General features: G+C 40.0%; 1 protein-coding gene across 6 annotated transcripts in view; it reads left to right on the top strand.

Annotated features, from left to right (window-relative positions):
• dock10 (dedicator of cytokinesis 10) overlaps window positions 1-25,808 on the top strand; it is a 98,415-nt gene that overhangs the window by 56,540 nt on the left and 16,067 nt on the right. For 5 of the 6 annotated variants that reach the window (XM_058418469.1, XM_058418470.1, XM_058418465.1 and 2 more), the window contains exons 5-35: window positions 2,560-2,632; window positions 2,858-2,995; window positions 6,591-6,725; window positions 6,831-7,023; window positions 8,872-8,957; window positions 9,076-9,159; window positions 9,385-9,537; window positions 10,991-11,245; window positions 11,383-11,505; window positions 12,478-12,560; window positions 12,772-12,894; window positions 12,986-13,065; window positions 14,575-14,762; window positions 14,860-14,925; window positions 15,012-15,104; window positions 15,214-15,337; window positions 15,427-15,548; window positions 17,186-17,269; window positions 17,349-17,441; window positions 17,531-17,649; window positions 17,882-17,951; window positions 19,665-19,778; window positions 19,875-19,946; window positions 20,076-20,222; window positions 20,620-20,703; window positions 20,825-20,921; window positions 21,039-21,071; window positions 21,280-21,458; window positions 23,125-23,241; window positions 24,666-24,768; window positions 25,687-25,808. In XM_058418469.1, coding sequence (XP_058274452.1) covers window positions 2,560-2,632; window positions 2,858-2,995; window positions 6,591-6,725; window positions 6,831-7,023; window positions 8,872-8,957; window positions 9,076-9,159; window positions 9,385-9,537; window positions 10,991-11,245; window positions 11,383-11,505; window positions 12,478-12,560; window positions 12,772-12,894; window positions 12,986-13,065; window positions 14,575-14,762; window positions 14,860-14,925; window positions 15,012-15,104; window positions 15,214-15,337; window positions 15,427-15,548; window positions 17,186-17,269; window positions 17,349-17,441; window positions 17,531-17,649; window positions 17,882-17,951; window positions 19,665-19,778; window positions 19,875-19,946; window positions 20,076-20,222; window positions 20,620-20,703; window positions 20,825-20,921; window positions 21,039-21,071; window positions 21,280-21,458; window positions 23,125-23,241; window positions 24,666-24,768; window positions 25,687-25,808 — 3,553 coding nt within the window. The remainder of the gene's footprint in view (window positions 1-2,559; window positions 2,633-2,857; window positions 2,996-6,590; window positions 6,726-6,830; window positions 7,024-8,871; window positions 8,958-9,075; window positions 9,160-9,384; window positions 9,538-10,990; window positions 11,246-11,382; window positions 11,506-12,477; window positions 12,561-12,771; window positions 12,895-12,985; window positions 13,066-14,574; window positions 14,763-14,859; window positions 14,926-15,011; window positions 15,105-15,213; window positions 15,338-15,426; window positions 15,549-17,185; window positions 17,270-17,348; window positions 17,442-17,530; window positions 17,650-17,881; window positions 17,952-19,664; window positions 19,779-19,874; window positions 19,947-20,075; window positions 20,223-20,619; window positions 20,704-20,824; window positions 20,922-21,038; window positions 21,072-21,279; window positions 21,459-23,124; window positions 23,242-24,665; window positions 24,769-25,686) is intronic. The other variant, XM_058418466.1, reaches the window with a different exon arrangement.

The raw sequence follows: 25,808 nt of genomic DNA, 5'->3' as shown, positions 1-25,808 counted from the left end.
TATTATCACTTCAACTATATATAGCTTATGCAGTGCACAGTGAAGTGAAACCACGTTCCTTCGGTACCTCTTTCCGGATGGCAGAAGGCTGAAGAGTGTGTGAGGGGTGTGTGGGGTCATCCACAATGCTGTTTGCTTTGTGGATGCAGCATGTGGAGTAAATGTCCATAATAGAGGGAAGAGAGACTCTGATGATCTTTTCAGCTGTCCTCACTCTCCGCTGCAGGGTCTTGCAATCTGAGACGGTGCAATTCCCAAACCAGGCAGTGTTGCAGCTGCTCAAGATGCTCTCGATTGTCCCTCTGTAGAAGGTAGTCAGGATGGGAGGAGGAAGATGAGCCTTCCTCAGCCTTCGCAGGACGTAGAGACACTGCTGGGCTTTCTTGGTGATGGAGCTGGCGTTGAGTGACCAGGTGAGGTCCTCTGCCAGGTGAACACCAAGGAATTTGGTGCTCTTGACGATCTCCACGTTGGACCCGTCGATGTACAGTGGAGAATGGTCACTCTGTGCTCTCCTGAAGTGAACAACCATCTTTTTCGTTTTCTCCCCGTTCAGAGATAGGTTGTTGGCTTTACACCAGGCTGTTAGATGCTGCACCTCCTCTTTGTACGCTGACTCGTCGTTCTTGCTGCTGAGACCCACCACCTTCGTGTCATTGGCGAACTTGATGATATGATTGGAGCTGCACATTGCTACACAGTCATGAGTCAGCAAAGTGAACAGCAGTGGACTGAGCACACAGCCCTGAGGAGCTCCAGTGCTCAGTGTGGTGGTTTTGGAGATGCTTTTCCCAATCCGGACTGACTTTTGAATTATTTAAAAGAAAATGAAGTAGACTCCCAGATGTTTAAAATCTTTTACATCAATTAGGTTTCTTTGTATAAGTGTTCAACATGTGAATGAATGTTTAATATTCAAGATCTGCACTATTTCTAGGTTCCTATATAAATGCAAGCAAATTTTATTTCACTGTTGATGATCATGTGAACTGATTTGCAATGTGTTCAGATGATGGATTTGTTCTGAAATAGATGATAAGGTTTTGCACAAACATTGTGGAGTCCCTGCTCGAGTGTACACTGTAATTAAAAATGGGCTACAGTGTCTGAGACTGGGATTAGCTTGCTAGCAGGCCTGTCTACTGGCTAGCAATCTGTTTTGCTAGCCGACTACTACTTTATAATATTGTATCATAAAGTTATCTAAGCTGTTAACAAAGTTAGATAGTTATTAAAGACAGATAACTGCTGCTAGAAAGGTAATATTAGCCATGCTATCAGCAGAAAGCCTGTGTGTGTGTGTTTATGCTGTACATGTGCGGTAGATGCTGCATTGCCAGCCGAGATGTCTCCAGCTCCCTGGACACAAACAAAGCAGGGTGACTGCTGAGAGCTCTCAGGCAGGCGCAGTGAAGGCCACCTGAATGAGGGGTCCTGTCAGAGTGAGCGATGCTGTAGGGAGAGGACACTGTTAAAACTTCACTAGCCAGTGATATAAACGGTGCAGCAGCGAAGCAGGCAACAGGAGTCATATTTAGCATGTTAGCATTGAAAAAAGTGTGCTTGGTTCTTCGGGTATTTGTAATAGCTGACAAATTGCTGTGGTGTAAGATGAATAAAGCATTTCACAATATGCTGCTGTAGGAAAATAATCAACTGTAGCTATGTTTTATTCCTTTACTTGGTTTTATGTGTCTTTCATAAAATCGGATGCAGAATGGGTAAAAAGAATAGCGGGTTTGTTATGCAAGGAAACCTAATTGTTGTGAAAGATTCTAAACATCTGGGAACATCTGCCTGCTAAGAAGACATCCCAAGTGATCAGACGCTGAAACATCTGGCTACCAGTGGTCCTCTGGTGCTCTCTTTTTATTGACTGATGGGGCGATCAATATACATGCTAATAGTTATGTATTCTGAATGTTCCATATTTTGTAATAGTGCGATGAGTAAACACAAATACAACGATGAAAAATGGCCCATGATTCCTTCCACGCCCTTCCAGCACATGGAAAATTACAGCCTGATATAATGGAAATTTTATGTATATATATATATATATATATATATATATATATACACACAAAGGCTGTATAATGTGTAATAGGAAATGTAGTCTGAGGTTCTGTGCCCTCTTAATGGCTAAACGTAGTCCAACGCAGTGCCCACAAATTGTACAGGTCAAATCAGGTTACATGCCGTCCATTTAACAGCTCTCCAACCATCAGGGAGAAGGAGGGATGGAAAGAAAGAGAGAAGAGAGGAACAATTAAATCAAGAACAGGATTCAGAATGGCCAGCTTCATTAAAGAGGATGGGTTCGAGGGGTAAGATGTGGAGCGCTGGAAATGATGCGTGGCTGATAATGTAATGGACGTCGTCTTCTCATCCCCTCATCCTTTCCCGTCCTTCGTTCTGAGTCGAAAGAGACTAATGATGATGGATTACAGAACACTTTCTCCTTCTGTGCTGTTCAGATTTGAACTTTTTTCTAGGGCAGTTGTTTTTTTCTAACCATCTCTCTCTCTCTCTCTCTCTCTCTCTATTTCTCTCCAACAGGAAATTGTACAAGGCTCAGAAATTGCCCACCCACTCATTCGAGATCGACCATGAAGATGTAGATAAAGATGAGGTCAGTCTCAGCCATCGCACGTCCAGCATTCGTCCTTGTGCTTCCAGTCTGCATGCAAATCACACCAGACCTCACAAGAACAAAAACAAAACCCTGAAGGAAATAAATTCACTATAGATACATGAATTCACATCTGACATGTCTTTGCCTTCATCTTGGCTCAAATCAGATAACTAATCTCATGGTTTCCTGCGCATTTGAAGCACTGTCTGTCTTTTTCCACAGGACACGACGTCGCTGTCGTCGTCCAAAGGCGGGGGCGGAGGTGGAGGGAGTGGAGGTGGAGGGACAGGTGTCTTCAAGTCTGGCTGGCTTTACAAAGGGAACTTCAACAGCACGGTCAACAACAGCATCACTGTTCGGGTAAGAGAGCAAGCCAGACACTTCATTCAGCGAGCTCTCACAGCTGTTTCGAACTAATCACCTAATCAGGAAATGTAATCAAGCTCAGAGTAAAAAGTGGTTCTCTGAGATCAGCGCTTCTTGTCCATATAATTATATTCAGTCGGATATGAAAGGCACAGATTGGCCTGAGATAAAATAAACACGATTATATCACAGCGCTGTTAAGTTCTTTAATCTGATTGGTCAGAAGGTGTTCTTAATGAATTCATTTTCTATATCAGCAGCCCTGAGAGTAATGCAGTATGTCACTGTTCCAACGACTTGTAAGGCGGACATCACACTTAATAATAAACACATCCTTCATACGGTGAAGATTTCTGTAAGGAAGCATTTACTATCCTTTATGGAAGGAGTTTCCAGTGTCAGTGTTTTATAAGTGGACATTAACTCTTTTTCCCAGAGTCCAAAAAATGGCCTGTTTTGTGTCCATCTTCCACACTGAACATCTTTGTCAGCTCATCTGAAAGTAGACTCTCAGTACTTGTATTATTTCATAGCATACTAGAATAAATACATTTCATAGAAATGTTCCATAAAACAAAATGTCTTGAAGTAAATGGTGATATCGAACCCGTTTCTGCTCTCTGAGATGCTCCAAGTGCTCTTACATAAGCATATAGAATTTGAAGGTATTAGCTTTACCACAAAAATTCTGTGAAAGGTTATCCCAACATTGCAAAGGGAAATGCAAAGATCTGACTCTGAAAGCCAACATTTTATATCAGACTTGTTTGTTTATACTGATTGAAAATGTCCCATAAGTTGATTTCCATTCCACCAGGGAACTGGTAATTGGAACTCTAAATAGGTCAAATGTATGTAAAAAAAAAAAAAAAAAAAGGGATTTGAGGCATTCATTAATTAAATAAATATGTAAATAAATCCTGCTGTAAAATCATGACCTGCTGTTATCAAAAAATAGTGGATTTAAGATTTTCCTAAATCACACCTTGTCGTGATTTATTTCTTACCTTTGATAAGTGTGTGTCTGGTGCATTAATGCAGTTCAGTTCATCCCTGAGGCACAAATAGTAAAAGGCTGAGGTATGAAAACCATGCAAGTCTACATGGTAAAGCTTACATTGTGACATAAACACTCCCGAAACATCAGGGCATGGTTTCAATTAAGTTTACATATAAGTGTAACGAGAACCTCCACATTACTCCGGTCACATGATCCACAAGCAAGTCATTGTACTAATGCAGTTGAACTTCTGGCTCGTAACAAGCATATTTGTTTTTCCATTATGTCAGCAAGCTCATTGTCTGAACCATCATCTTCCATTTCAGCTTGCCAGCTAATGTGATCTGGTACATGGATGTTGTTGGTTAAGTAGAAATACATTGCATTAAGTGTGGCTTTTGTGTCTGAATTGTTATTGATGTATAAGAAAAGTCGAAGAGTGCACAAGCTTGGCTTCTAAATCTCCTACTGATATAACGGTAAAGCAATCCATATGAGGAGTTTCTTTTCTTTCTTTCTTTCTTTCTTTCTTTCTTTCTTTCTTTCTTTCTTTCTTTCTTTCTCTCTCTCTCTCTCTCTCTCTCTCTCTCTCTCTGTCTGTCTTTCTTTCTGTCTGTCTGTCTCTCTTGCTTCTCTCTCTCTCTCTCTCTCTGTCTGTCTTTCTTTCTGTCTGTCTCTCTTGCTTCTTTCTCTCTCTCTCTCTCTCTATCTCTCTGTCTATCTGTCTGTCTCTCTCTCCCTCTGTTTGTCTTTCTGTCTGTCTTTCCTTCTCTCTCTCTCTCTCTCTCTCTCTCTCTCTCTCTCTATCTCTCTCTCTCTCTGGTTGTTTGTCTTTCTTTCTGTCTGTCTGTCTGTCTCTCTCTCTCTCTCTCTCTCTCTCTGTCTATCTGTCTGTCTCTCTCTCTCCCTCTGTTTGTCTTTCCGTCTGTCTTTCCTTCTCTCTCTCTTTTCTTTCTTTCTTTCTTTCTTTCTTTCTTTCTTTCTTTCTTTCTTTCTTTCTTTCTTTCTTTCTTTCTTTCTCTCTCTCTCTCTCTCTCTCTCTCTGTGTTTGTCTGTCTGTCTGTCTGTCTATCTCTCTCTCTCTCTCTCTCTCTCTCTCTCTCTCTGTGTTTGTCTGTCTGTCTGTCTGTCTATCTCTCTCTCTCTGTGTTTGTCTGTCTGTCTGTCTATCTCTCTCTCTCTCTCTCTCTCTCTCTCTCTGTTTGTACTTTCTCTCTGTCTGTATGTCTGCCCCCCTTTCTTTCTTTCTTTCTTTCTTTTCACATTTCACATTTTATGGGCCATGCATGCTGGTGTAGTAAAATGATGGACTCGGGTTAGAGTTAGGGTTATTTTTTTATTGATGGCTATTTTTAGATGTGAATCTGGCTTATAGTGCACTCTCCTAACAGTTAGCTTAACCTATCTTGCAACCTAAATTGCTATATAGACATGCGTTATCACTTCTAGTCTTCTTACACAAAAGCACATTCGGATTAAAGTCGTAGCATGATTGTGCTAGCTAAAATGGGACTTTGCTAGCTATTTATCTAACAGTTAACATTTTTAGTAAATAAAAACTAAAATAAAAAAAGTGTTGGCAAAACACTTTTTTTGCTTTCAGTACCAGGCGAAGGGGGATTCTTGAGGGGATTATTATCACAAGATTTCTGTAGAGAAAAACTAGCTAAGCTGCTTAATATAAGATGGCTGTGCTAGCTGGACATGTTAGCAAACAAGCTGTTAAATTATGCCTAAATGCTGCTTTTTGTCTTCTTTTTTACGGATTATTCTTAGCGTTATTTTATGGATTATTATTATTATTATTAGTTACAATGATTATTATTAGTTTACACTTTCTAGCTAAGCATCTTATCTTAACATGCTAGTTGGAACTAGCTGTCAGTCTATTGTATTGTATTGTAAGGTTTTCAATGCAGCATGAATAAAAAAGTAAGTTTGTGACACTTCATGGATCATTTAAAAGGCCACACTGACTATAGACAGGTTTAAAATGCAGAAATAATTCACTTCAAATACTCCTAGCCTTTTTTTTCCATGCTAGAAATGAATTAGCTTAACACTTGAAGGATTAAACAATATTTTACTTTTTTGTAAACATGCAAAATAACTGATTAATCTTCTACATTTTGTTGAAACTGTTGTTTATTTGCCATGGAAATAATCACTGAAAGATTATGAAAATGTCTCTATTTATAATCATTGAGTTTAAGGAAGTTAGCATGTGGAACTACGGAAGTGTATTAGCCACAATTTGACATAAATACCATGCATCTGTGTAGACTAACTAATGAGGTTAAAACACATTTGTATGTCCTCTAAGCGAGTACTGTAGGAAGCAGGTGTATTTGTGAGATTTTTGAGGTTCAGACCAACTAGCTTCAGCCAAACGCCTGACAAAATCACTGAATAAACCCCAGAGTGAATTCTGATTATGAGACCATTCAGTTACTTGGTCGTGGTAGAAAAAAAAATGTTTCTGCCCAAGTTCTGTTGTTTTGTGGCAGCGCTCTTGAACATTACAGTAGTGGTTTATAAATGCATGTGGTTTGTTGTTTATGCTTATGCCTTCTACTTTTATTTTTGCAGTCCTTTAAAAGGAGATATTTCCAACTGACGCAACTAACTGACAACTCTTACATCATGAACTTCTACAAAGATGAGAAAATCTCAAAGGAGCCTAAAGGTTGCATATTTCTGGACTCATGCACAGGGGTAGTTCAGGTAAGTTCTACCTTCCTGCTAGCATTGGTGATCCAGAAGAAGTTGGTCATATAGATCCTAAATGTCCTTGTCAGGGTCATGACAGTCGATTGTTTGTCCTTACAGAATAACCGACTGAGGAAGTACGCCTTTGAGCTGAAGATGAATGATGTGACATACTTTGTGCTCGCAGCAGAAAGCGAGCAGGACATGGAGGACTGGATCAGTACATTAAATCGCATCCTCCAGATCAGCCCACCCGAGAGTTCAGCTGCTGCTCTGGACCGCAAAAGCATGGACCTGACAGACACCAGACACGGCAAGTCAAAACCGTGCAGCGTTAAATTCTACTCCTTTAAACTGACAGATCTGAACAGATAGCAGTTATGAAACACTGTAGAGCAGCATAGTTTGGGGCTGTGTAATGCAGCAGAGGAAACGTTTCTCAGAAGTGAGGCAGGTTTACAGGATACAGTCTGATCCATAAATACCCGAAAATTAATATAATTATTAGTTCAAGCACAGCATTATTATATTCTCCATTCTGATTGGTCAGAAGATGTTGATTTGTTCAAATCACAGGTTTATATTTTAACACCTAAACCCAACCTTAATCCCTAACCATTAACACCTAAAACTAGCCCTAATCTAAACCCTAATACTGACACGTAAACCCTAACCAAAACCCTCACCCCTTATCCATAAACCTTAACCTATAAACCCTATCCAAACCCTAACCCCTAACCCTAGCCCTAAACCCAACCCTAATAGTAACACGTTACCCTATCTAAAACCCTAATCCCCAAACCTAACCCCTAATCCTAGCCCTAAACCCAACCCTAATATTAACGTTACCCCTATCTAAAACCCTAACCCCTAATCCCCAACCCTAATCCTAATCCTAACCCCTAAACCGAACACTAACCCTAACTTGTAATCCCTATCTCAAATCCTAACCCCTTACCCCTAACCCTAACCCTTAACCCATATCTCAAACCCTAACCCTTAATCCCTCAAGTCAAGAAGCTTTTATTGTCATTTCAACCACATATAGCTGGTGCAGTAATTAGTGAAATGAACCAACATACTACAAAAAACAATACAGAACTAAAGACTAAGTCCTGTGCAGAACTACAAGAACTTAGTTCTACTTAGGACTTGTGCAAACAGGGCAAAACAGGAAACAGTACAAAACAGAAAGTACAATACACTGCAGTAGTGTACACAGAACAGTGCTGACCAGTATACAGTTCTGTAGAATGCAAGTAATGATGCTTTAGTTGTAAACATATGACAGCTACATATGACAGTAATGGAATCCCTAACCTTTAATCTCTAATCCAGGGGTGTCCAATCTTATCCAGAAAGGGCCGGTGTGGGTGCAGGTTTTCATTCCAACCAAGCAGGAGCTACACCTGATTCCAACTGGCTAATCAACTGATCTTGGCTTTTAGTAGACTCAGATGTGGCTTCTGCTCAGGTGGAATGAAAACCTGGACCCACACCGGCCCTTTGCGGATAAGATTGGACACCCCTGCCCTAATTCATACCCGTAACCCCTAATCTCTAACCCTAGTGATAACAGGAACTGACCTGTTTCATTGACATCCCACAACGTGACAGGAGCAACGGTCTGGTTAAGATATATTTAGTTAAAAAGTTAACTTATATTTAAAGTTCTTAGTTCCTAGAGTTCAGTAAGGTTAAGAGGAAATGTTGCCTGTTTTTTCCTACATTGCACAATCTGTGATTTCTTTTAGCAAAGAGAAAGCTGAAAATGTTGATGAGTAGACTTGGTGATAAAGAGAAGCTTGCGCTCTGGAGCAGAATGACTCCTTTTAGTCTGGTTCTGTCTCTGCTCTCTACACAGCACAATCCCCAGCTCTGAATGAACACCTACAGTCCAGCTGGACACAAATAAACACTGCAGGTGGTGATTCAGACCTGTAGGTGTTCATTCAGCACTGTGGTTCTGCATACTCACTCACACTTCAACTGAACAAGCAGGTCTTTCAGTTTGCAGCATCTCTTTCACTAGTGGCCTTGATGCGTAAAAAAACCTAGTAGCTAAATACTGCCTGTATGTTTTTTTAATCTTAAGAATAATCGCAGTATCTCAAGATGTATCTACAGAATATGAATTTTATGTTATGATATGTCTTTTCAGATGTATTTGATCTGTCCTTGAATAACGGCTGTCTCGCTGAAAAAGAGGAAACGACAGAAAACGGAATCAATCCCGAATTAGCTAAGGTAACCTTTAGCTCCTCAAAACATCTCGGCTCATCATCTTAGATTAAAATTGTTCATTTTTAAATACGTTTTATCATCACAAACTTTGGAAACAAAACATCTCTTGTTGCTCTGTCAGTACATCTCTGAAACTGAAACGTTGGTGAGATCAGCCAGAAGAGAAGAGAGACTGAATTTGTTTTCCCTGGACCCTGACACTCCTGTAAGTCTCCTATTACACACACATTATACGTTCTAGTTCATTCAGAAAATTCACTTTTTTTTAGCTGTTGAGAATTGTCTTCTTCAGTCTAACTGAACCTCTGCGTTTGTAGTCTCGCACAGTGCTCTTTAGCATAAAAGGCCTGATTTCCTCATTAAAACAGCTTTTGTACCTTAATGTTCAGCTCTAAATGCTGCTACTAAAAATCCGAGGTGTGTGTTCTAGGTTTTGAGGAGTCCACGAGGGGATTGTGGGGAGCTGCCACCGGTCAAACCTTTCGAGGAGAAGCTGGGAAAGAGACTAATAATATACTGCCGCTCTCTCAACCTCACACTGCAGGGCTGTGTGAACGAAGCGGAGACGGAGCCCGTCACTAACGTGAGGTCACAGTATAAATACGCAATACAAACACATAAATATTACATAGTTTACATATTCAAAAAGGCATAAAATCACCATTCAGGCGCATGCCTGTAAACAAATTCATAATTCATTTGATTTTCACATTTTTATATCTTAATACTAAAACACCTCACTTATTACAGTCACTCTTTTGCTAAATATTAAATGCCATTAGTGCACCATGCAGTCACAAGGGTAGCTGCACGCAAAAAGGCAGGGAAACAACAAAAACAGAGAATTGAAACATCCAACAAAACGGTCACAAAAATTAGGAACAGGCAAAAGTAATGGGACACATACACAATCACAGCCAGAGTCCAAGTCGGCAACCACTAAACATGGGTAAAGCAGGCAATGGTCAAATTTGCGCAAAACAGCACCATCCAAGGTAAGCTCAATCCAAATGGTAAGAACAGGCAAAAAACCGGAAAATACTAATAAATAATAAATGATGTAGCAACATCACAAATCAAGCATTTACCTCACAAAGAGGCACAGAGTTCAAACCTGTGGTGGCCACATTTGGTGGCCACGTCAAAATGTGATATGTGACCTTGCGCACTTTGACATGTGCACTGTAGACCTCTCAAAAACCATGATGTTATCCTATGTAGTGAGCATACTGGTTCATTCAACTCATTCTTATTTGGATAGCAATGGACATGGTCACAGAGCAGCTACAAAAACATATAAGTTCAGGATATAAATTTTGACGTAATAAATATAAATGTAACCCTAGAGAACAAACCACAGGTGACAGTGGCAAGAAGAAACCATAAGGCTAAAAAGGGAACCAGTCCTCATCTGGGTGACTGTAGTGATAACGTATGTGTGATCATACAAAAAATCCCACTATTATCTGGTCAAAACGTCCAATTATGTAACCAGGAAATTTATTTTAGTTCACTAGACAAATTAGAATTGCGACATTGAGCTTGTGTGTGATTTAATCTTCTGTGTAAAAGTATATGTCAAGTCAAGGAACAGTGGAGTCATACTAGTCATAGGAAAAGTGGAGCTCAAGCCTATCCCGGGAATACACACCATACAGGATAACAGTCCATCAAAGACCACTATGTACACGCAGCTAGGGATAATTTACAGTAGATAATCCAACTGGGAGCTGGGAGGAAACTGGAGAACAGACAATAAACAGAACATAGAGTAGAAACCTTAAGTATGAAGTTATCATATTGCCTTGTGAATTTCTCTGCTTAATAAATCAAAAGTTATGTGAAATAAATGCATAGTGTCACTACTGATAATGTTCATTCTGTCTGAAACACTATGAACTTACATGTTCATTCATATTCGTTTACTAAAGTTGACAGCCCTACCATAAACATTTCTTCAGAACTTGAATTTCAGTTCAATGCTACATTTGTTGTTTCTCTCATTACATCTCTAACCGGTTGTTGTTTCTCTTTAGATCGAGCCTTTCTTTGTAACTGTGGCATTGCTGGACATGCGAGAGAACAGAAAGGTCTCGGCTGACTTTCACGTGGACCTCAACCACGAAATCGTACGGAAAATGCTGAGCGGCTCGGGAAGCCCGGGCTCTCAGGGCACACCCGGAGGTCATGGCGGAGTGCAAGAGAACGGTCTGAAGTCCCCTACAGAGAAGAGAAGTGGCGAGTGTCAGCTCAGTCAGGAACTGGAGAACTGGTTATGCTTCCCTAAACAGGTATCAGAGTCATTCGGGTGTGAGAGCTTGACTATGTATAACACACAGGAAATGCTCTGGAGGTTTATCTTTAAATCTTAGACATTTATTTCTGTGAAGATGTTGAAATGTATGTGTGTTTGTGGTTGGATTTTCAGGCTATCTTCTCTATCACAAATCCTCACACGGATATCGTCATGGTGGCCCGAATAGAGAAAGTGCTTATGGGTAATATTGCAGGTGGAACAGAGCCCTACATTAAAAATGCAGACAACAGCAAGGTAACATTACATCTCATTTTACTAAGAGCTATTATTTTTACATTAATATTTATCCTGTTGATGTGATTTGGTCATCTAAAGAAATTCCAGTTATGAAACCCATACTTATGAATAAATGAAAGTTTTCTTAGGCTAGATATAAATGCAGTTGTGTATTGATATGTCCTTTCCTGTTAATACGTATTACTATCCTGTACTAGTATCCAGCACTGATATCATGATTTGGTCAACAAACATGTGGTCAATGGTGTTCCTGTGGAAGTCCCTTTCCTGTGATGTACACAGATTTCTGCCAAATCATACATAGTAACCCATGGATCAGTAAAAAGTTACATTGGAGTAGTTACATAGTCGATTTGCTTGATAAACCTTCAGCTGTACGCTGCAGGAACATGGTTGTGGAAAGTTTAAATAAAGGAGAGAGAAGCAGAGTCTCCAACTTGGAAACGTATATTAACATTATTGTTTTTTTCCCATTGGGGATCCATCCATTTGAACCGCATGATGTACGCAAGATTTCATGTTTCCTCTATATATTTCCCCTGGAATGATCCGTAAAGGCATGAATAATGATCCAGCAAAGAAGTCTCTATTGTACTTACAAAGTCATACTATTGAAAACATGGTCGTGTTTGTGCATTCCTTCCCCTCTTAGAGCTCCAGAAGAAATATCTTGTAAAGTCCTGTTTTAAGTGCTTCATCATTCAGAGCCCAGATGGTTTCAGAATTCCTCAAATTGACCTAAAATACCCCCAGCCTCTTCACAGAAAACAGGATCCCAAAACCTTAGCCTAGTCTAAATGGATCCCACAGACTTTGTAGAAGCTTGCCAAGAATGAGGCACCTTCGATTTGCACCTATATATGGGTCAGAACAAACTATGTGAATGTTCTGGCCATTTTTTGCACATTATAAACACCAGGATCGTTTCTTTGATTTCCACTTTTACAGTTTGGGTATCTTCTTTTCCAGACTGTTCAAAAGATGCTGAAATCCAACAAGCAGTTCTGTAGCAAGCTGGGGAAATACCGCATGCCTTTCGCGTGGTCTGTAAGGTGAGTATAATGTCCCAGACAGAGCAATGCTACAAACCTTTCCAACCATTCCAACATAGCAGTGTGAAAAATGTGACACGTTTACAGTCAGATAACTCAAATGCCACCAGATCGTATCGTTATGTGGTACAGAAATCAATGTGGAATGTGCATCATTAGCCAGTTGTAAAGTATTTGCTAAATGGACGTCTTGATATATTCATTTTTTCAGGTCGGTATTTAAGGACAACCAGGGCATGGTGGATCGGGAATCTCGGTTCTCTCCTCTCTTCAAGCAGGAGAGCAATAAGATTTCCAATGAAGACCTGCTTAAGCTCATTACAGAGTACAGAAGGTACAGCAAAGTTTTTGACACCAACAGCAAACACAAAAATCTCTCAAATGCAATATTCTCATATATGAATGACCTTTTTTTTGTATTCCAGGGCAGAGAAGACCAGTAAACTCCAGACCATTCCCGGGAGCCTTGAGATCAGTGTGGACTGTGTCCCAATGGAGCATCCAAGTAAGACTTGCTTATATAAACACCATCAATAATATCAAGCTGCTGGATATGTGCTAAGTAGTATGTCTATGTAATAAAGACACCAACAATGTTCTTAATTACAATTTAGTATGGTTGCATACGTAATGTTCTATAATTGCAGTGTCCTAAGATTGTTTTTGTAGTAAGTGAGAGCTAAGAAAAAAAAATTAAAAATACCATGCAAATGTTACCCATTTCTGGACAGTCGAAATCCCTTTAGCTAAAACAGCTGCACAACTGGCTAATGACACAAAATCTGAAAGACGACTAGCTAATTAGAGAATAAATAAATGGCTTATTAGTTAAACCAGATACAACTCAATCGATTTGATTCTACTGGACATTCACACCCACTTTCTGCCTCTCTGTAGTCATTTCTTTTCCGCCCAATGTCTGAGGTTTATGAGCTGACAAATGATGTATGAGAACCACTTTCTACCTTAAAACCCCTGATACAGCACTGACTATAAACTTCTATTACAAGATGACTTGCAGCAGCACAGAAACATCATGGAACAATAATGTTTCTGACTTTTAATGGGGGAAGAAAAAATGGTTTATGCAAGTTTTACTAATAAAAAAGGTAGACATCTGAGACTCAATGTTTTCGAATTTTCCCATAAGAAAGAATGTAAATGCAGATAATATGTTCCAGCCATTTAAAAATATTACCAACATTACCGATCTAAAAACTATATGGCTGCTTACAAAGAACTGACCCAAGCCAAGCATTCCATGTCAATGGTCCTCACAGGAAGTTGTACCACCAAGCTTGGGCTATAAATAGAACAGACCAGCCAGGGCACCGATCTGTCAACAAAAAAACATGCCCGAAAAAGCACCTAGCAATGTTGGTATTGTTGGTACTCTTTCGAAGCGATTTCCGCTGACTGTAAAATTCGTAAACTCACTTCGGTTGGCTTCGCTTGACTCTCCACCATCGCAAACGAGTTTTGAACGGTTTCTGCACATACATGCAACTTAGCCGTTCGTTATGCTGAAATTGCTTCATATGCCGATGCAAAATTTTTAATTGCTAAGGCAAAAATTCGTAAAGAAGGGCATTCATATGCAGAGGTTCCACTTTCTTTAATTTTATTTCATTTATTATTTTATTATTTTATTATATTATTATTATTTTCAATTATATAATATTATAAGTAGTACTGTAATGTGGTACATACCTACTCTTAACATTCAGGAAAGCATGTATTTCATATCTGTAATATTGGCCAGTTTTACGTTACTTCTTAGATTAATTTCTGATGTACTACATCAAGTGAATTACTGTATTATTGCCTGTTATTACCGTAGTTGTGACTCTAAGTACTGCTGTAGAAATCTGGTGGTACATCATGGCTACATAGGTTAAGATAAGTCTGAGGTTAAGCATACTCGGTATCTTTACATATGTTTTACAAAATGTACAGAACTTTTAACTGATAATCAACCTCGAATATCGTAACACATGGCGTTTGTACACTTCAGACTCTGTGACATCGTCGTATGTCCCTGTGAAGCCATTCGAAGACTGCAGTCTGCACGCTCCCACGGTGGAGGTCGAAGAGTTCCTGCAAGACTCCGCCAAATTCGCTCGACCTTACCGAGTTTACAAGAACCACATTTACGTCTACCCCAAACATCTTAAATATGACAGCCAGAAAAGCTTTGCCAAGGTATGGCTGAAGTAAAAAGGAGTATTTTACTACTGTATTTTTCATGAATAAAATATACTGTTGATATCTTGAAACGTTAACGCCTTTTTCTATACAGGCCCGAAATATCGCCGTTTATGTAGAGTTCCGAAACTCTGACGAAGAGCACGCCAAACCACTCAAGGTAAAATGGCTGTCCATCTCTTTTATATCCTCTTCATCAAAAGTTGATCAGAATTAGAGATTTAGACGTCCACCCTGTTTCTCCAGTGCATCTACGGAAAGCCAGGAGGTCCAGTTTTCACCACAGCTGCCTGCTCTACGGTCCTTCACCACTCGCAGAACCCAGATTTTTATGACGAGGTTCTTTCTTTTCTTTTAGACACCTCCGCAGTCTGTCTGTCTTTATAGACCCATTCTCGTTTGGTTTGAGGTTTGTGAGCTTCATGAGTTTCACTTGTTCTGATAACAGGTGAAGATTGAGCTTCCCACACAGCTCCATGAGAAACACCATCTGCTCTTCTCGTTTTTCCACGTGACGTGTGATATCAATGCCAAGACCAGCTCTAAGAAGAAAGAAGCTCTTGAAACTCCAGGTACAATTAACAGAGTAAATAGAAAAGGTATATTCTGTATAGAGCTATATAAAGTAACTGATGATGAGTGTGTGTGGTGTGTAAAACAGTGGGCTATGCATGGCTGCCACTTTTGAAGGATGGCCGTCTGACTTCTCAGGAGTTTAATGTGCCAGTCTCATGCACTCTACCCAGTGGATACCTGCTAATTAAAGAACCTTCATCCAATAAGGTGAGAGCGAGGTATTATGTAAATATTGAATACTGATATTCCACCATGAGATTTGATTCTCATCTAAACTTGTACAGTTTGGGTGTGGTAACTCTGATCAGGTGTAAAAGCTCTTCTATGGACCTTCAGCCCAAACACTGGGTATGGGTTCAAAAGAATCTAAATTCAGATGAACTCAGAAACTACCTTGACCTACTAGCTCCTCAAGAGCTATTGGTTGCTGTGGCAGAAAGGACATTATTTACATTTACATTATTTACTGTCCAGTGTCAACCAAATGAGGATGAGGTTCCCTTCTGAGCCTGGTTCCTCTCAAGGTTTCTTCCTCATATCATCTCAGGGAGTTTTTCCTTACCACCGTCACCTCAGCCTTGCTCATTATGGATAAAATAGGAATAAAATAGTAACTAAACTTTAAACTTTATCATTTTTTCCTATGTTTCCTTACTTCTGTAAAGAGACAATGTCCAGCTATACAAATAAATTGAACTGAAGATTCAGAAACCACCATGGCTGAATATTGAGTAACAATATATGTAACAATATATGATGTGCAGATATACCTGGAGATAAATCCGAGACCGATAAAGGTTCTTATTTGGTTCTTACATATCTGAGTGTTTTCCTATTCGAAAGGATCACAAGTACTCACTGTGTTCACCTGTTTTGCATTAGCCCTTAATCAGTTGCTCTATGTATATCCTGTTGTCTTATTACGCTAGGTTTCATATTTCCTCATGTGTTCCATTTTTAATTCTTATATTGAATTCTGATCCTCAAATATCCTTTGTGTGCTGTTGTTTCCATGCATGACAAGGATTTTCAGATTTGCTCTAAGAAAGCAAATACTAACTTTATGTGCTTTTCTTTTTATCACATTTCTGCCTTCACTAACCACACCCAAACCACAAGAACCCCAGAAAGAGGTTCTGAAGAACACACCTAAATGCAAGTGACTACAAATATTTTAGTAGATAAAAAAGCATCTCTGATTAAGAGGTAGATAAACAAGCATCTCTGATTATTACATGAATGAAACGAGAGCTTTAATAGGATAATCTATTATCATCTATTTTGTAATGATTCTTTCAGTGGGGGGGGGAAGAGCCCAGGATTTGGCCAAGGTGAATTGAAGGACTTTAATTGTCCAGTATATTCTGATTATCTTATCGCGTACTCATTCATGCATGACCTCAGATATAACAGAGGTGCACTCTAGCACTTTAAACCAGATTTTTGGAGATTAGTAGACACCACAGTTCAGTTCTCACCATACATCTTTCCACCTTCCAATATAATTACTAATAGGATTGGATCTACTAAATTAGCCCTAGGTGTGTATGTGTGTGGGAATGTGTGTGTTCATGGTGCCCTGAGACTAAGTAACCCATGCAGGGTGTATTCACGCCTCGCACTCGGTGTCCCCAGGATAGGGACAGGATCCTGATCCAGCAGTTATTCAACATGAAAGAACGATTTCTGATTAGCGTGTCTGAAACAAATTCAATTCCTCTGCACTTGAAATGATGTCATATCTTGGCACTAGTCAGAGTTGCCAGATCCAGATCCAGGGTTTTAGGTGATATAAACATCAAAGCAGCACATGTTAAATATCTGCTCAACTTTACTTTTGGTAGAACGGATCAGATGTGAAATGGGTAGACGGAGGAAAACCTGTCTTCAAGGTGTCTACACTGGTGCTGTCTACAGTATACACTCAGGTAATAAGAGAGTTTTCACTTACTACAACCATGTGCTGTCAGCATGAATACAGCTGGAATGTTGTATGGATCTTTGCAGGACCCCCATCTTAACCGGTTCTTCCAGCAGTGCCAAAAACGAGAGACAGATCTCTCACAACCACCTACCTCAAACTTTCTCAACTGCCTGAAGGTAAAAGGAATATCTATATGGCTTTGCTCATGTGATCCTCCACTACGAACATCTTTCAAGTATACATTCTGCTTGGTTTCTCTCCTCAGGGCCTCCTTAGTATGGAGCGGAACCATGTAATTATTCGCTTCCTACCCATCCTCTTTAACCAGCTATTTAAAGTCCTCACTCAGAACGACTCAGATGAGGTCACGTCTACCACCACCAGGTATGAAGGTCTACTAGAGAAGCTATTTATTAATTTCTTCTCCTTATCTTTGATTAGATAAAGCAGTAAATCAGCCTGTATCAACCGAAGTGTTTTCACTTCCCTAATTAAAATGTATGCGTGTCTATATATATAATAATGTAACATCACTAAGGCTTTGTTCTGCAGATCACTTCCATCATTTCCACTTCCTTTTTTTTGTTCTAAAGCTACTCTTTTCTGTTTTCTCCAGAGTCCTAGTTCACATCCTTGCCAAGTGCCATGAAGAAAACCTGGACCATTATATGCACTCCTACATAAAGGTGTGTACCTAAATCCTTCCCCAATTGCTGCAGGAGAATATTAAATATTACCATGTCCTCCACTCGTACAGTACTTGCATGACCTTTTAGTAAAATGTCATGCTCATACACTGTATTTACAGTAAGATCTCATTTCCCTAAATACATGTTTAACAGTTAGCAGTGAGACATACTTGACTAAAGGCAGTTGTGGACGGGAAACTAATAAGCAGTAATAAGAGTCAGTCGGACATGGACCCGTGCACACACACTTAACTCTGGGTGATGAGAGAAAGAGAGACAGATAGACAGAAAGGAAGGAAGGAAGAAAAACAACCTGTTTCATGTTCTGAGCAAACAACCAAGGAAGCACTCGATCTTTCAAGGACGCCCAGAGAGAGAGAGAGAGAGAGGGGAGAAAGGAGGGAGAAGAAGGGTAAACCGATGAGGAGGGTGGCGTAACCATGGCAACTGATTGGTACGGTGTCTGCACTGGTAACCAGTCAAGAGGTTTTCGCTCTGCTAGTGCTCTGCATTGCAGGGTATGTGTGTGTGTGTGTGTGGTGAATATACTGCGCATGCATGTGTCTGTTGTGTTTCATTGGGTCACTATAACTCTCAGCTCCAAACATGTATGCTTAACAGATATTAAGAGGATGTGAGGTGGAGCACAGAATGAAAACAGCAGCCATCAAAAACAGCCACATCCTGCATCAATCATGTGTGTGTGTGTGTGGCTGTGTGCGCAGTGAAGGAAGAAATAGAGAGAGTGAAAGAAAGAAAGAGAGCGCTAAGATTACTCACTCCGCTGTTATTGTGTCTTGTAAACACTATACATAGCGTGCTGTTTACACACACACAGCAGAGAAGCTGCCATCCACCCTCCCACCCAGACTAAAGACCAAGAAAAATAGATTTCTTATGGGAGCAGTTCCCTTTTAGAGTTGCCTTTAATTTTATAACGTAATTTCAGGATTAAATCCTTTTTACCCTACATTCATGCATTATGTGTGTTTTAATGAGGCTTTAAAAGCCCTGTCCAGTGTTTTGTTTTGTTTTGTTTTTAGACATTAATAGCCGAAATGTCTAGTCGGCTATATAATTTATACACATCCCTTTTGTTTTTTATTTATGTTCCATATACATATTAACGTTAATCTTCATAATAGCATCACTGACAGACTTGCAAAAGCGAATAAATGTACTAACAATCTGCAGACTCCAGAGACCTCAACAATCCCTGCTGCTCCTTTCCAAGCTTTATTTTCCTTTGTAATATATCTGTGTATTTTTAGTTCAGCAAACAGAAAGCGGGAGCTGTTTGACGTATTTCGAGGAATCATCTGAGTCACTCGTTTGGATGCGTCATCTTACTATCTTATACCTAATTTGCATAGAATTGAGAAAATGTGTCATTATGGCTCTGTGTCAAACATATGGCCTTGGGTCACTTTGTGGCTTGCTACTGTGTATGTAGGGTTAAAGTGATTCAGAGTCTGATTAAGCAGTTCTACAATTCATTCTTCAATTGTGTAGAGACAATAGCAGGTTCCAGTTTGAAAATACAGGCTTTACAACACCAGTTTATCACTGCAAGTGGGTGGGGCATGCAGGGTTGTGGCTGTTTTTCAATTTGCATATTCACTGGAGCGAAATTATTTGATTATGAAGCCAAACAATTGGCGCAATATATTTTTTACGTCCTATTTCAAACGTGTGCTTCTTTTTATACAGTTTGTGTTTAAGACGGAGGCACATGGATTCCGAACCGTTCATGAAGAGCTGGCCAAAGGCATGAATTCTGACTTGAAGAGCAACGAGCAATCAGCTGTGAAAAACATCCTCAAGGTGAGACGACACAGCCGACTCTCCCTGCAGTGCATACGGAAGTTTTAATTAATGAGTATATCTCACGTATGATTTCTTCAATTTCCTTCCTTACAGTTTTCTTGGTTCTTTCTGGAAATCATTGTGAAGTCCATGGCCCAGCACCTGGTCGATTCAGACAAGCTAAAAGTAAATTTCACATTGCATTGCACAAGTCTGAGGCATAATATTCTTAACTTACCGAAACAAGTTATATTGAATGCGCCTAGCTTTCGTTTCATGACTTCAGATAAAAAGGTCAGCTCTGTATGTAAACAGGTTCCTCGGTCACAGAGGTTCCCAGGCACCTTCCAGAGCCACTTGGAGACTCTCATCATGACCATGTCAGATCACATCTACTGGAAGAGTAAAGACATGCCTGAGGAGACTCGCAGTGCCAGCCAGGCTATTGCTGCCTTCGTGAAAGTGAGTGCCCATGCTTTACTCTATTTTAAGCCCTGAGTCTGAAGAGAAACATTCAATACCAAAAACATTCAGCAGAGTAGAGATTAACACTTCAAATATAAAGCACAGCCTCAATAAATGTGGGTTTCAGTTGGATGCCGATGCCAGATGTGAAATTGTAAATGGAAGGACGGTTGGAAAAACAAAATACCCAGGAGGGCTTGGGTTTTATCTCAGATGTTTGGATAAAATCATTTATTCTGAGGATTATTGGCTGTGTGGATGTGAGTGTGGAGTCACATGGACTGAGGACCTCAGTGCATTTTGGTCTTTTTCACAGAATGTCATTTCACAGGACGTCTGTTTGCATGTATGTGCTAGAGGTTAACTGTGTGTGTGTGTGTGTGTGTGTTCTCAGCGCTGCTTCACTTTAATGGACAGAGGTTTTACCTTCAAGCTCATCAGCAACTACATCAACATGATCACAAACAGTGACAACAAGGTAGCACAATCTATATGGAACTGCTAAAATTATAATCATAAATATATTGTTTTGTTGCACCATAGCTTGGACCTTAGATCCAAAACACTGCCCAATCCTGACCGTTTGTTTGGTTTTTCAGATGCTTTGCGAATTCAAGTTCGATTTCCTGAGGGAGGTGTGCAACCATGAGCACTATATCCCTCTCAGCCTGCCCATCCCTTCTGCGCGAATCACAGGTCAGCCAGCTCCAAAGCCATGCCTTGTTCCAACCTCATTGGTTTTGTCCTCATTATCTCAGACAACATCTCATTAACATTAAACATTGTTTCTTCCATTTCTGTTCATTCCATTAGATAACGCCTCACCGGAAACACAGAGTGCTCAGGGTAATTATTAATCATTGAGTAAATATTGCAGTTGTTCATGATGTTTTATCCAAAGTAGAATGTTATCTCAAATTAGGTGTAGTCTTACATTATTTACATTTCACAACATCATGCATCAGCTCATCATCTTACCATGTCCTCGAAATAACCTCGATTCGATTTCCCCGCTTTACAAATGTCAAATTTTTCTCTCTTTATAATCGCATAGTGGACATGCCAGAGTACAGCCTGACTGGAGAGTTCTGCAGGAAACATTTCCTGACAGGTCTGCTGCTGAGGGAACTCGGCTTGGCTCTCCAAGACGAACAAGACATAAGGCACATGGCTCTGGCCAGCCTGAAGAACCTGATGGCCAAGCACTCCCTGGATTCCCGTTATGCCTCGAAGGTAACCTTAAAACCTTCTTAAAACCATCTTGCTGTATTTTCTCTGAGTAAAAAGGACAACACGGTTTATTAGCAGTAATACCAGCAGCACCATTAGCAGTTGTTACTGTTATGAAGCAAGAGGCTGTACATGTTCTGTGTATTTTGTCATTTGTAGAGGGATTTTTAAGTAAATACACAGAAACTGGGCATCATATGATTGCTCCAATTTACGACAGACGGTCTTATCTCATTTATATTTATAGATTTTACAGACGATAAGCATAAAAGCAGATGCTAATCTGTACACTTGTTATATGCTTTATCCAACAATTACTTATTATTAAGTCCATAGCCAGGGTCAAAACACTGGGTAATCGGAAATGGGAACTTGAGCCAAAACCAGGAAATCCCACTTAAGGAATACAACCAGGCTTTATGACAAAAATGCATGATGATTTTGCAGTGCTACAAAGACACAGTCATGTACCAGCGAAAGTCCATGGGGTAAGAACCGGACCAAAACAGAAACAGGAACCAAAACTTGTCTCCGTAGGAACTGCAACATGAAAGGGGAATCCATGACAGTCATATCTGCAGTAGGGGCTTTATGATACGTCTTTATTTCATGGAGGAAAATCCCAAAATGTCCTCCTGTGTTCAGCAGAGAAGTGCATAATGATCCCAAGCATCATCACGTCCACTATTTTAGTTCTTCTCCATTCTTGATGCCTGAAAATAAGCATTTTTATTTTCTGTCACCTAATATGCATGATTGAGAATATTTATATTGGATTCTTATCGATTATAGTGTATTTAACAGGAACATAGAGTCACTGTGTATGGGGTTTTTTAATGGGTGTTCATGTTTTATTATTATAAACATAGCCCTGTTGGATTTCTTTTTGGGTTACCCACTGGAATATGGTCTCATTTCTCTGGGTTTTGTAATGGATTTTTGTGGGGTACCCATTTGAATAGGATTTCCACAGGATTCCAAGTGGATTGTTATTGAGTTTATTATGGGGGGGTTGGGAGGTTACTGTTATTTTTAGCGGTGTGTCTCGTATACACGTTGTCATTTCCCATGACCGTACTACAGTATCTTATGCAAGGGAGCCATGGGGTCCTTTGACTTTACATAGAGTTCCCATGGTGACCCATGAACTCCAGTGGGAATCACATGGAATTTTTCCATCGCTGACTGAATTCATGTAAAGCCTTGCATATGCCAGAGACTGCTAACTCTTGCCGTTTTTCTCTTGATGAAAATGCATTATATAATATACAGCATCATTATTATATAAGGCAGATTCTCAATGAAACTAGTATGCCACTTTAAAATCTATGTGTGTGTGTGTGTGTGTGTGTGTGGTGTGTGGGGAACAATGCTGGAAAGAAAAGCACCGAAACAGCAGGAAAATATTAAAGCTTGGTGCCTCCACCCATGTATGTGAAGAAGCTGGGATGTGTGCGTGTGTTTGTGTGTGTGTGTGCATGAACCAAATGGATGCTGAGCAGCAGCCAGGCTTACAGATTTCTCTGAAAGTCCATGCTAAAGTCAACATTGTATATACTGTCCATGGTTTACCTATTGTTTTAAGGACTAATTTATTGCAGTCCTCTGTGTGTGAACAGCAACTCTCTGTGTTTGTGTATGTCTGTGTGGTGTGTGTGTGTGTGTTCAGGAGAAGCAGGCCAGAATCGCATCTCTGTATCTGCCTCTGTATGGTCTAATCCTGGACAATATGCCACGCTTCTTCCTCAGAGATCTCTTCCCCATTTACTTGAACAACAGTGACCAGGTAAACACACACACACACACACACACTTAGGAATATGGAGAAGCCATGATATTTTTGGCTCTTAAATACAGTACAAAAAATAACCAGCATTCAGTATCCGTCTTCTGGACAGATATAGTTTTCAAAGGACCAGAACATTCTTCACTGTTTCTAATTTATGATTGTAGCCTATTCCAACAAAAATCCAGCCCCAGACGCCTCAGTTATGAAGAAGTGTGTATAACAATACTAAATGTGGATGCACTGTTGTTGTTGTTTCCTAAAAGTGTCTTGTGAACTTCCTTGTGAAATTCGATATCCACAATAATATTCCTTCCTTCAATAAAAGTCCTTTCTTTATTAATTCAGATTCTTGCATGCTATGAACAAGCATCTCCAGTGAATGAATTCTTAAGGTTAATGTTTGTTTATACAACACTGCTGTTGAAGTCTTAATTCTGTTGGGTTGATTCATTTTCTATACCAGCATCTGTGACAGTAGTTCAAGCTACAGGTTTCTATTGTAATATGTCATCATTTCTATCGTAATAAAGTTTTTCTGTTTGAAGGATTTATTTAGTATTTTTTGGAATACATCTCCCATAGCAGCACTTTATAGCAGGCAGTGGTAAAGCTGTAACTTTAGGTTTTCTGACACGGGAAAGTCTTCGCAATTTGAGGTTTTTTGTTCGCACGACAAGCTGTGGTTTAACTATGTGAAAGGAAAAACAGAGGCTGGTGTTTATATCTGTTATAATATCAGTGATAATAGAAACTAACCTGTAAATAGATCTATATGGATAATGGATAAAAAAAGGGGTCATTCTATAATATATTGCTTGTGAGGAAATTGCTGTTGTATAAGAGGACGGGTTTGCTGTGAAATGGTATGATATTAATGAACTTCAGCAGATATACATACATAACCGTTTTTTGGGCACATCATGTAGTTTATTGGTCTATAAGAGCTCTTTTGTTGTGTTTATGAGTATAATTCTTAATATTTGGTGCTGTAACATCGATAAGACTGATTCAGTCATCCATTGTCTATACGCCCTTTATTCCTAATAAAGGGACCTATCCCCAGCACACATTGGGTGAAAGGCAGGGGTACACACTGGACAGGTCGCCACATATAGACCACACACTCACATGGGCAATTTAGAATTGCCAATCAACCTAACGTACATGTTTTTGGGCTGTGGGAGGAAACCAGAGTAAACCCACACAGGCACAGGGAGAACAGGCAAACTCCACACAGAAAGGCCACTGCCTGTTCGAACCCGGGACCTTCTTGCTGTGAGGCGGCAGTGCTAACCACTAAGCCATCGTGCTGCCCCTTAACACTGATTCAGACATGAGTAAATACTAGAGAGAGAGTTCTTCAGGTACTCCTACTTCTTTCCTTGCCACTTTCACGGGTCTTAATTGCGTTTTCTTTATAGGGTTCCAAAGACGATGTGAGTGTAGGAGGACTGCCGGGTCACAGCGCTCGTCCAGGCAATTCAGTAGACGCCTTGTCCAAGGAGGTGCTCAACTCTATTACAGGTGTGTTTAGGTTTATAATCAGTGAACTTGATTCTTGAAGTTTTGAACACCTCTGTACTTGGACATGTTATTATTAATGAAATTTTCAAATCAGCCAGTGATGAGGCAGCAGCACAGTGAATAAAAGCATGCAAGTACAGGTCAAGAGCTTCTGATTCATGTCCATTGTGGCTGTGGTGGCTAAGGCGTTGAACTACTGAACAGAAGTTTTCTGAGTTCAACTCCCAGCTCCACCACTGCTGGGCCCCTGAGCAAGGCCCTTAACCCTCAGTTGCTCAGGGAAACATGCAAGTCGGTCTGGATAAGGGCGTCTGCCGAATGCCGTAAGAGTAAATGTCCAGATCAAACATCACAATCGACAGATAAATACTGACTGAAAGAGGGATTTCATGCACAAAAGTTTCCAAAGTTTACACAGCAAAAAAACAAACAAAAAGATATCCAATGTGCGGCAGAAAAAAAAAATATTGATGCGAGAAATATCCGCTCTGTGATAAATAGACAAGCATCTCAGAACACAAAGCATGTCAAGCTTTGAGGTGGATGAGCCACAACAGCAGAAGACCACAGAAGGTTCTACTGCTGTCAGACACTATCATCTTCTTCTTTTCTTTTTTTTATCTTCTGTCAAAAATTTACATAGCTGAAGGGCACGGTAAGGATGCAACGGTTGCTCGTGCACCCCGATCTGCAGCTTCATAAGCAAGCGAAAACAAGGACATCAAGAACACGAGTCTTTACCCATGCATTATCCAAGCCAGTCAGAAATGCCTCTGCATGCTTTCATGCACACAAACACCACCCACAATCATGACTAAAACAGTCCTTCAGGTCATGTGATTGACATGTTTACAGAACATAACTATAGAACCTCGGCAGGTTGACATCCATTTAAACATCTTTCTTTTTTTCATTCAGTGTTTTCGTCACTTGCTGTATCTACGGCTAACAACACCGATTCACGAGGCTCGCTCATCAGCATCGAGTCCAACCCTAGCAACAGCGACCGCAACAGCGAGAAGATGGACGGATGTGAAAAG

Source organism: Hemibagrus wyckioides, linkage group LG20 (genome assembly GCF_019097595.1).
Source record: "Hemibagrus wyckioides isolate EC202008001 linkage group LG20, SWU_Hwy_1.0, whole genome shotgun sequence".
Lineage (NCBI taxonomy): Eukaryota > Metazoa > Chordata > Actinopteri > Siluriformes > Bagridae > Hemibagrus > Hemibagrus wyckioides.
The sequence above is the reverse complement of the archived record's forward strand: the minus strand, read 5'-3'. Positions and strand labels throughout refer to the sequence as shown.